The sequence below is a fragment of the Phalaenopsis equestris genome, unplaced genomic scaffold (genome assembly GCF_001263595.1).
Source record: "Phalaenopsis equestris unplaced genomic scaffold, ASM126359v1 Scaffold000002, whole genome shotgun sequence".
NCBI classification, from domain to species: domain Eukaryota; kingdom Viridiplantae; phylum Streptophyta; class Magnoliopsida; order Asparagales; family Orchidaceae; genus Phalaenopsis; species Phalaenopsis equestris.
Window position 1 is genome coordinate 11,380,279 of NW_018164444.1, and position 11,712 is coordinate 11,391,990.

At 35.2% G+C, this 11,712-nt stretch overlaps 1 protein-coding gene across 1 annotated transcript in view; it reads right to left on the minus strand.

The window, feature by feature from the left end:
• Positions 1 to 11,712, minus strand: part of LOC110034818 (suppressor of mec-8 and unc-52 protein homolog 1) — a 44,634-nt gene continuing 32,922 nt past the window's right edge. The window contains exons 10-17 of the mRNA XM_020739060.1: positions 7,095 to 7,222; positions 6,827 to 6,953; positions 6,365 to 6,424; positions 6,169 to 6,276; positions 5,468 to 5,568; positions 4,592 to 4,643; positions 4,004 to 4,114; positions 1 to 328 (exon numbers count right to left, since the gene is read on the minus strand). Coding sequence (XP_020594719.1) covers positions 4,016 to 4,114; positions 4,592 to 4,643; positions 5,468 to 5,568; positions 6,169 to 6,276; positions 6,365 to 6,424; positions 6,827 to 6,953; positions 7,095 to 7,222 — 675 coding nt within the window. The 3' untranslated portion in view covers positions 1 to 328; positions 4,004 to 4,015. The remainder of the gene's footprint in view (positions 329 to 4,003; positions 4,115 to 4,591; positions 4,644 to 5,467; positions 5,569 to 6,168; positions 6,277 to 6,364; positions 6,425 to 6,826; positions 6,954 to 7,094; positions 7,223 to 11,712) is intronic.

Here is an 11,712-nt window from a genome sequence, read left to right on the forward strand (position 1 = left end):
TATTCATCTCGTCGAGAACAATCATTTGCCACAAATAATTAATGAAATGAAAGTATTTGAAATTTAAAATAACATTGGGAAGTGCAAATCTTATCAGAACACAATGAACTTTCCTAAGCAAGAGGGGGAAGGGGATCAAATTGACAGGCTCTATTCGATACAGGTCAATTCAACCAGTTCACGCTTTTTGTATGGCCGAATTCAGCTCGAGTCATTAGAATTCTCACAATGAGTCCATCATTTTGAATAGCTTCCAATCACCAGAGCAGGATATTGAGAAGCTAATTGCACGCAAACCTCTTTAAACCATAAGCACCAAAAATATTACCTGAAAGGATTACTTTGAAGAGACAATTTACTTGTAAAAACTAAACACAAGGTGTAAGGAGATGATGCATTTTGAAATGCAATGTGGTTCTGTCTTCAAATAAATCAGTTATGCCGGCACATAAGGGCAATTTAGTCTTTATCAGTTATTATTGTGGGATATAAATAAGACTTATTGTGCTTAGGGTTAGGTTATACATGAGATTATAGTCTTGAAGCTTAGGTTTAGGATTTGGGAGAGATTGTCTATCTCTCGAATTGTAGGTGTTTATCTTTATGTATTTAGGTCTTGTTGTTTTATTTTGATGAAATAAAATATTTGTTTGCCCTAATTTATGTGGAAAAATTAGTTCTGATTCATATCAAATTGGTATCAGAGCATTGATCCTTCATCACCATGATTTCTCTAGGAAGCCAAAGGGAGATCACGAATTTTGTGGGAAGCCGATGAGATCGCATCTCCTTCACTTGGAAGCCACTCAAGATCGCATCTCCTTCACTCGTCAAAATAGTAGCGATATCGCAATGACTACTAGGAAACATTGAGTCACCTGCATGACCTAACACTGTGATACAATCATGATTGAAGCTAGTTGGGAAGCAACGACAAGATTGCGGTGTACAAGTTCACGAATAGACGAGATTGTGGCAACCAAACCTTGCGATAGCCCGATACGAGCTAGCTGGGAATCCAACAGCTAGATTGCGTGCGAGAGTTCTGCAATTCTAGCGAACGGGGAAGCCAGAGACGGGATAGCCTCTTATGACCCTCGATATAGTCTGGGGTCCGGCTACCTAGAAAGATAACAGCAAATAGATTTCAGTGGGTAGGATGACAGCAAGAAAAGTGCATTCTTCGGAAGAGAGATTGGACAGAAAAATAGGGCAACATAAATCCATGATAGAGGAAAAGTTCTCAACTATTGAAAAACCAATTTAAGAGCTAGAGGAGATGATGATGAGGCTTATTGAGATGCAATCCAAGATCCCACCGACAGATCCATTTGCAAACCCTAAGTAACTAACCGGAGAATCCTTAGCAAAATCGTTAGAGAAAGAAATCGAACAAGAGACATGAGGAAGGCATCCACCATCAAGAACCCCCTTCGAGAACTCAAATAGAGGATAGATAAAAGATTTCAGATGGAAGAGGTTGGGCCGAAACATGGAGGAGTTATGCAATGGATATGGAGGAGCACGAAGGAGAGAAGCAGGGATGAGGTATGGCTATGATCTTTTACCCTAGAGAAATAGGGGGAAACACTGGAGGGAGAAGAAGTTGAAGTTGGGGTGGAGATGCTAAGGTTAGAAAGTTCAAAACACTGATCTTCGAGAGGGAATACACGCATAAGGTGAGTATACAAGATGGAGCGATATTTCAAAGTGAATGAGCTAAATGGCGAGGAGATGCTCATGGCGGCAAAGTTATATTTGTGGGGCGAAGTCCTAGCATTGTTTTAGTGGAGGGAGGGAAGATGCTCAATCCACTCATGGGAGAGAATTAAGGATTGCTTGTTGGATAGTTTCAAAGCCATTCGGGAAGGAAACATACACAAGCAATTCTTTATCTTGATTCAAGAGGGGGCTATCATGGAGTATAGGGAGTGATTCGAGCTATTTTCAAGACAGATGAGTGGTTAAAGCAGTATTGAAAGGGAATTTCATGAAGGGTCTAAAGCACAACATACATGCAGCCCTTCGACTGCTGAGATCACAAGGATTGGGGGAGACGATGGAATTAACCTACATGGTGGAGTATAAGAACTGGATGAAGTAGACCAGCAGAAGCAACACCATGAGAGGATTCCACAGAAGTGCCTCGATGACATTGACACCAAGAACCCATACAGTGCGAATTCAGAGGGAGGCACTGAAGGAGAGAGATATGGGGGCCCATCCAGGGATCAACTTCAAGTGCCTCGCAGAGGCAATGTGCAGAAAAAAAAGCAAACGGATTATGTTTCTAATGTGATGAGCAGTATGCACCACACCAATGGTGCAAGGATCGCACACTACAGGCCCTTACAATTTTGATGGGGATGATGTACATAATGAGGATTTGGAGGAAGAAGTCGTAGAGAGCAAGAAGCACTTACACCTTGATATAGCAGAGGTGTCCCTCAACTCAATGATGGGATTTACTCCAACTCATACTATGAAGATGATGGGACATATCAGGGAGCAGCTTGTAGTGGTGTTGGTTGACAGTGGGCCATTGATAACTTCATATCAAATCGGGTCGTGGACCAGTTGAGGTTGAAGTTGATAGATACGTGAATTTTCAGGGTTATGATGGGGATAGTGAGGGTAGAAAAAAACTGGAGAAAATGCAGGGGATTGGTATTGATACTACAGGGCATACGGGTGGTGCAAGACTTCCTTCCCTTCGACTTGGAAAGCACTGATGTGATTCTGAGGATGAAGTGGCTACATACGATCGGAGAGACCAGGGTGGATTGGAAATCCCTAACTATAGAGATTAGGGTGGAGGGGAGGAAGGTGGTGTTGAGAGAGGATGTTAGCTTGTGCAAAACTATGGTCTCACTCAATCATGATAAAGACGATACGGAGAGCAAAATTGGGCTATTTGTCGGAGTTGCAGAATTTAGAAGAAATTCGGGATCTCGAGTCAGTAGAGTTCCTCAAGTGTGTTCAACAGCTTCAATGGCAGTTTTCTAACATCTTTCAGCATCTTAAAGGGTTACCGCCACGAGGGAGCACAAGCATACCATTACATTAAAGAAAGGGTTCCTCCTATCAGTGTCATATCATACAAATATCCTCAGATTCAGAAGGATGAGATAAGGAGACTAATCAGGGACATGATCGAGGCAGGGATTATCAAACGTAGATGAGCCCTTTTTTCTAGTCTAGTATTATTGGTGAAGAAGGATGTGAGTTCGAGTTTTTTGTGTGGACTATAGTGCTTTGAATAAGAAAGTTATAATGGGCATTTTCTATTTTGATGATTGGTGGGCTGTTATAAGAGCTTTTTGGAGCAGTCATCTTCTCCAAGATTGACTTGAAGTCAAGGTACCAACAAGTTCGGATGCGGCTGAAAGATGTGCACGAGACTACATTTCGAGATAATGAAAGTCAATACAAATTTCTGATTAAATGAAAAAGATTATTAGATGATGAAGCCTCGTGGGAGCCATACAACATAATCCAACAGCAATTTTCTTTTTTTTCTCCCCTCGAGGACAATAAATCTTTTTGGGAGGAGAGTGTTTTAAGCCTGCGCCTAAAGGCAATTTAGTCTTTAATTAGTTATTATTTTGTTGTGCTTAGGGTTAGGTTATGCAAGAGATTGTGACCTTGAACTTTGGTTTAGAGTTTGAGAGAAATCGTATGCCTCTAGAATTGTAGGTTTTGGAAAAGATCGCCTACTTCTCTAATTATAAATGCTTATATTTATGTATTTGGGTTATGTTGTTTTGATTTGATGAAATAAAAAAATTATTTTCCCTAATTTCATATCAATATCACACAAATCAAGATGTGTCATTGATATAAGCAAATAATATTACCATTAAATATCAGTATAATACAATGAAAACAAAGAATATAATTTAAAAAGGATGATTGTCCAATTTAAAGTGTTGTTCTAGACACTAAAACTATCAGCAAAACTTTTGACTCAATTACAACAGTGAAAGATGTTAGAAAAATTTACCAGGCCGATTGTCTATGGTTTCCAAATTTTCAAGGCACAATCTTCTCCATAGGTAACAATAAGATTCATGTGAGGATGATGAGCTACACCAATCACATCCTTTTCGTGGACCTGTGAAAGGAATGAAAAAAAAAACTCATTGAAACCACATTTTATGAACCTTTTTTTTTTTTTTTGCAAAGAACTGAAAAAGAGAGAGAGAGAGAGAGAGAGAGAGAGAGAGAGAGAGAGAGAGAGAGAGAGAGAGAGAGAGACGCTACGTTACTGCTGGCAGACAAATTCCTACTGGCTACTATAACATTCTATTCATCCTGGATAATTTTTAATTTTTTTTTTTATAATTCCTATTGAACTCATTAGACTTGCAGCAATTCCATATCCAATACTAAGGGAAAAAATGTTGAATGCATAGTTCAGAGCAGTCAGTTAGATTCCCCAAACTTGAAGTTGAGGATACCTGTTCCAAAACCACCCCAAAATACATTGTGGCGACATAAATGACTAAATGTATACATTTAATTGCTTTGCTTTCGCATAGAAGATGTTGCATTGCAAGAAGCGAAATCTATTAGGACAGAGAATACCCACCTTCATCAGGTGCTCTAGTTTACCAGATTGATGGCTGAAACAATACAGATTCCTGCACATATGAAGAAATTCAATTCTCAGTAAGTATGGCCAGCAAAAAGTATTGAGAAGGGAAAATAGAAAATGTAATAAATATCAGCTTTTACGAGCCGGTAACATAAACAAAGAAAGCAGGATTTTATGGGCAACAAGTGGGGTGAGCATTCGTTCAGTTTGGATGGATGGACCCATTTTCAAATTGGTTAAACCAATTGCAACCGATTGCAAATGAAATGTAAAATTTGAAAAATCGAATCAATCAAAATTTTGATAAAACCAAACCGACCAAATTGAAATTTAATTCAGTTTAAATGTTCCGTTGTGAATAAACTAAAATTTAGTTGGTAGTTAGAATTTGAGAAAACCATCAACATTTACATATCTTATATGTATTACATAGATTTAAATTCATGAATCTTCCATTTAATTTGGAATTTTTTGTTTTAGTTTTTACGGTTAAATAAAAATTAAAACTGACCGAAACCAATTATTGGTGTTTTAAAAACCAAAAACTAAAATGCATTTTTTGAAACTGAACCAAACCTACCAATTGTTTTTTAATTTGGCTGATTTTTTTTTATTTTGACCAAATAGTGCACAACCCTAGCTACAACGAGCTAAATGATGGAATATTTCACCAATATAATTGAAAATAATGATAAGTAGTTCACTTGTTCACAACTAAAAGTAGATTGAACCCGGCAAGCTATCATGTTATACAGTTAATACCTGCATACATGGAGCAATGAATGGAAATAAGCAGCATAAGGAATTAGAAAGACTAGAAAATTTCCTGCAGAATATAAAAGAATAAATAAATAAATAAACGGCACTTACATGTCTTCACCAACACAATAGATCCATTCTCCTTTTGGAGAAACGCAGGCAGCAACAAAGTCTCCACCTTCTCTTTTACCAGATGAAAAGCTCTTCACTACCTAAAAAATAATTTTTTTGAGGAAATAACTTCATTAAAATGGGGATTGAACCTAATTTAGGAAGCCATTGTACTACCGAAAAGCATGAAGAGCTTTCTTATAAATGGAGTGAAGACAACTAGAAAAGAACAATTTGAGTTCCATTTCAAAATCATAATGAAGTTCTTCAGAACTACTAAAAGAACAAGCACATTATCCTGATAGAAACAATTGTATACTCGATAAAATGAATTAGGTTATAAGAAAAAAGAATAGATAGGATAACATGGACATTTGGGGGGAAAATGTATAGAAATTATAAAAATGAAATGAAGCGGAAAAACATGGAGTATCAACAATTTGAATACTGACATAATGAATATATTTAATTTCATTACCAAGTTGAAATTGTTTCTGAACATGCTGGAGAAATGCATGCTCAGATAATGTAATCAAATACACATAATATACGATATCTCAATTTTACACCACATGTGACACAAATATGTAGTAAATTGATTGCTACGAAGATATTAGGTACATAACAACATTGATTATCAAAGAAAAAGTTTAAGAAATAGAATAATTTACATATTCCATCTTCATTGAGAGAAAAAGTACCTGTCCTTGAAGAGTCATAAGATAAATTGATGATGTCTTGTTGCATACTATTATGTGTTCAGTATTTTTTGGAAACAGATGTACAGAATTCACCGAAGCATCACCACCCTGGAAAAAAGAAAAAAAGATCAGGTTAGATTCTAATGAAAGGACAGTATGAAGATATGAGCTGACATGAATTAATTTCAGGTGGTACCCTTAAAGGAGGCGGTGGCTTGAAAGTCTGCAAACAATCAGTTGTTTTCATATCCCACACCTGAAATGGACGATGAATTAGCAGTTGCAAGAGTCAAAATCTTGGGTTTTAGGATTGAAGAAAATGGAAAATTTATCAAAATTTAAAGGGAATTTTACAAACATAGCACACAATTCTTATGTACTTACATCACAATTCTTATGTACTCTTATGTACTTACATATCTCACACCTAAGCTTTCATATTTACATACGTAGCACTTTGGTGCTTTAAAACTGTGCTTGAAAAGGTATATCACTTTTAAAAATTGGTAATAGTGTCATTTTTATGTGATATCAAAGATACGAGTACTATGTGTGTAAATATGAAAGTTTAGGTGTGAGATATGTAAAAACATATAAATTGTGTGCTACGTGTGTAAATGCCCCAAATTTAAAACAAGAAAGGCGAGAAAAACAAGACCTTCACAGTGCAATCACTGGAAGCTGTAACAACACGGCTGCCATCATTTGTGAATATCGCATCATTCACATATGAAGTGTGACCTCTAAACTCTTTCAACATTTTGCCAGACTTGAGGCCATGAATTCTGTCAAGAATGTTCAAATAACATATAGACAACATATGCAAAAAGACTTAAAAAATGTTAGTTATTCAAAAGAACAACAAAAGCTGAGCAAAATATTATAGCCATTATTGATTAAGGAAATGTACATGATTCTATAAAAACCTTGCGGTACTATCAAATGATGCGCTAAGAAGCTGGGTTCCATCACGAGAGAAAGTGAGGCTAGTAACACCCTGTGAATGGGCACGCTCAAGACGCCGTAAGCATTGGCCAGTTCTTATTCGCCAAACCTGAAGAAGAGGGAAAATGAAAAAATTGTGGGCATTATATCATAAATGAAATAAGTTGTAAGATTATTTTAAAGTTAAAAATGACAGCAGGAAATGCCATTTAACCATGTCTCCCAACATCAAAATTGTTTTTATCCATCTGTAGTGACAAAAACAATAGCAGAAGCTTACATCTTGTTTTGGATCAATTTTATTTTTTATTTTTGTTTTTGTTTTTCCTTCTGTTTTTAAAAACTTGTATTTAGTATATTTTTTTCATATTTTTATTTCTTGTTTATAATAGTAAATAAACATGTTTTGAAAATACTCAAAATAACATTTATGTTTTCTGACTATTTTTTAAAATAACAAAATCTTAATCAAATATAAAATGTCTTGTTTTAAATCAAACCATAAATGAAATAGAATAAAAACAAAAATAAGAAATAAAAAATAAAAAAACAAAAGTGATCCCAAGCTCTTGGTCCTTGTTTGGGATCAATTTTATTTTTGTTTTTTCTTTTGTTTTTAAAATATGTTTGTTTAATGTATTTTTAATATATTTTTATTTTTAAACATGCCAAAAAAACTAAAATAAAAACATGTAAAAAATACACCAAACACAACAACAACAAGCCATTATCCCACTAAGACATGAAACAATTTTCTCCATTGCGTCACATTGAATGTCATATTTTCATTTAATTCTAATAAATTAAGATTATTTTTATACAATAAGCACAAGTCTTTCTAGGTTTACCTCTGTCGTTCTTAACATAAGTAGAATTTAAAACATCTACTCTCCTAGCCGGACCATCAGATGGTCGATGTTTAATGTGACCAAACCATCTAATACAACTATCTCTAATTATGTCGGCCATTGGAGCTACACCAACCCTATCACAAATCTATTTATTTCATTGTCTCTTAAGTGTAAAGCCACTCATCCACCTAAGCATTCTCACCTCTACAACACTTAACTTAGGATTATGTTTTTCTTTTAAAGGCCAACATTCCACGCCATAGAGCAATGCAGGTCTCGCCACCATCTTATAGAATTTTTTTTTCAGTTTAGGTGGTACTTTTCTATCACACAATAGGCCCGAAGCATTCCTCCAACCAACTTGAATTCTACTAATAACATCCCCATCTATATCACCATCACTTTGAACAATAGACCCGATATATCTAAAGCGGTCACACCTTTTAATGATTTGATCATCCATTATTAAAACTCTGCCACTAGAACTACCACTACTAAAATTACATTCTATGTACTAATTTTACTTCTACTCAAACGAAGGCCTTTAGACTCTAATGTAGACATCCATAAGTTGAGTTTTTCTTGAGCTTTTTCTCTAGTCTTATCAACAAGAAAGGGAATCATCAGTGAAAAGCATGCACTAAGGTACAGCCTACTGTAAATGTCCAGTAATAGCATCCATAACTAAAGCAAAAAAGATATGGGCTATAAAGTCGATCCCTAATGTAGTCCAACTAAAATAGGAAAATATTTGGTCAATCCTCCTGTTCGAACACAATAACAATTATAGTATACATATCTTTAATGATTTGAATATAAGTCATATCAACACCTTCTCTAAAACTCTCCAAATAATTTCTCTTGGTAACTTATCATAAGCTTTTTCTAAATTAAAAAAAAAACATATATAGATCTTCATTATTCTCTCTGTACTTCATCAAACCTCTCAATAAATGTATAGCTTCCATAGTAGACCTATCTGGCATAAATCCAATTTGATTATGAGAAATCCTTGTAATGTGTCTTAACCCATGTTTAATTACCCTCTCTCATAAATTTAAAGTATGACACATCAATTTAATTCCTCTATAACTTGCATCCCCTTTATTCTTAAAAATAGGGACCAAAATACTCTTCCTCCACTCCTCGAGCATCTTTTAAGTTTTTAAAATAATATTAAAGAGTTTAGTAAGCTAAGAGACAACTCTTACGGCTTATTTGGGATCAATTTTGTCTGTGTTTTATACATATTTTTATCTTTTGTTTCTAAAAATAAATTAACATATTTTAAAACACTAAAAACAATATTTAAGTTTTTTTAGCGTAACAATCATAGTTTAACCAAAAATATCGAACATGATTTGTTTAAAATCAAAACATAAACAAAACAAAATAAAAACAAATAATACGAAAAAAACAAAAGCGATCCTTGTGCGTGCTAGACAATTTGCGATGGTTGACTAATAGATTATCGTCTTAGCATTGCATGAGAAATCAACACACACTCAGATAAAAGAAATAACCAGTAGAGACACCAAAAGTTCTTACATGGAAAACCCAGAAAGAGAAAAAACCAGGAGACATCGCCCAGTTAAAAAGAACCACTATAAATTAAAGCTTACAAGTATAACCCCTCGTCTTACAGAGAGAAAATAGTACAAAGTCACCCGAGTTAGAATGTCGACGTGCAGATGAATTTGTTGCTAGGAACAGGCGGCGACTGATAGCAATCGACAGCCGTCATCAGATGGTAGTCGACGGCAGTCGGCGGCAGTCCGCGGTAATTGACGGCAGTAGGAGTGATGTTGGATTTCTTCTCCTTCTCAAAGCTTCAAGTTTGTCTTAATGATGTTGGAATTGAGAAATCTAGGGCTCGCTAGATTCATCTTGTCGAGACGCTAGATTGGATTATAGGGTTGCAAGATTCGACATTCGTTTGACATTATAAATGTTTCCGGAAAAATTCTATGAGTAGTTTAATGACTTAATCTGAGCTTTATTTGACTCGGATTAAACTAATTTTGATATCATTGGGTACATTTCATCGAGCCGATCAGTTTGACTATAAGTTTACTGAAATCGGAGCTTTGGATGACTATAATTGAAATTCGAATATTTTTTGCACAATAGATTGCCTTGAGATTTGTGTCATATCTCAAGATTCGTGTCGGATGATAAAAATTTGTTGGCGGCGTATCAATCCTAAATGGCCCCTTATTGTGTGGAATGATTTTTTTTTTTTGCTTCTATTTTTCCTTCGATTTCAAAATCATGTTTGTTTAGTTTATTTTTTTACAAATTGTTATTTCTAGTTGCTAAAAACAAATAAACATGACACTCAAAACATCTTCTAAATCTTTTGAGTATTTTAAAAAACAATGATATCTTAATCAAACATACCACACATGTTTCATTTCAAATCAAAAAATACAACAACAACAACAAAGCCTTAATCCCACTACGTGGGGTCGGCTACATGAATCCTTTTTCTCCATTGCGTCCTATTTAGTGTCATATTTTCATTTAGTTCTAGTAAATTAAGATCATTTTTAATACAATAAGCCCAAGTCTTCCTAGGTCTACCTCTGCCTTTCTTAACACAAGTCGAATTTAAAACATCTACTCTCCTAATCGGATCATCTAATGGTCGACGTTTAATATGACCAAACCATCTAAGACGACTTTCTCTAATTTTGTCTGTCACAGGAGCTACACCAACCCTATCACGAATATATTCATTCCGCATTTTGTCTCTAAGTGTAAAGCCACTCATCCACCTAATCATTCTCATCTAAGCAACACTTAACTTATTATTATGCTTCTCTTTTAAAGGCCAACATTCAACGCCATAGAGCATTGCAGGTCTCACCACCATCTTATAAAATTTTCCTTTCAGTCTAAGCGGTACTTTTCTATCACACAAAAGGCCCGAAGCATTCCTCCACTTCAACCAACCAACTTGAATTCTACTATTAACATCCCCATCTATATCACCATCGCTCTGAACAACGGACCCAAGGTATCTAAATCGTTCACATCTTTTAATAATTTGATCACCCAAAGTCACACATCTGTCACTAGAGCTATTACTACTAAAATTACATTCCATGTATTCAGTTTTAGTTCTACTTAAACGAAGGCCTTTAGACTCCAATGTAGACCTCCATAATTCAAGTTTTTCCTGGGCTTTTTCTCTCGTTTTATCCACGAGAAGAATATCATCAGCAAAAAGCATACACCAAGGTACATCCGCTTGTAGATGTCCAGTAAGACCATCCATAACTAAAGCAAAAAGATATGGGCTTAAAGTCGATCCCTGATGTAAACCAACAGAAATAGGAAAATATTTTGTCAATCCTCCTTCAGTTTGAACACAAGTAACAGCTCTAGTATACATATCTTTAATGACTTGAATATAAGTCATATCAACACATTTCTTCTCGAGAACTCTCCAAAGGATATCTCTTGGAACCTTATCGTAAGCTTTTTCTAAATCAATAAAAATCAAATGTAGATTCTCCTTATTATCCCAGAACTTCTCCATCAAACCTCTCAATAAATGTATAGCTTCCATAGTAGACCTGCCAGGCATAAATCCAAATTGATTATGAGAAATTTTCGTGATGCATCTTAACCTATGTTCAATTACCCTCTCCCATAACTTTAAAGTATGACACATCAACTTAATTCCTCTATAATTTGCACACTCTTGTGCATCCCCTTAATTCTTAAAAATGGGGATCAAAAT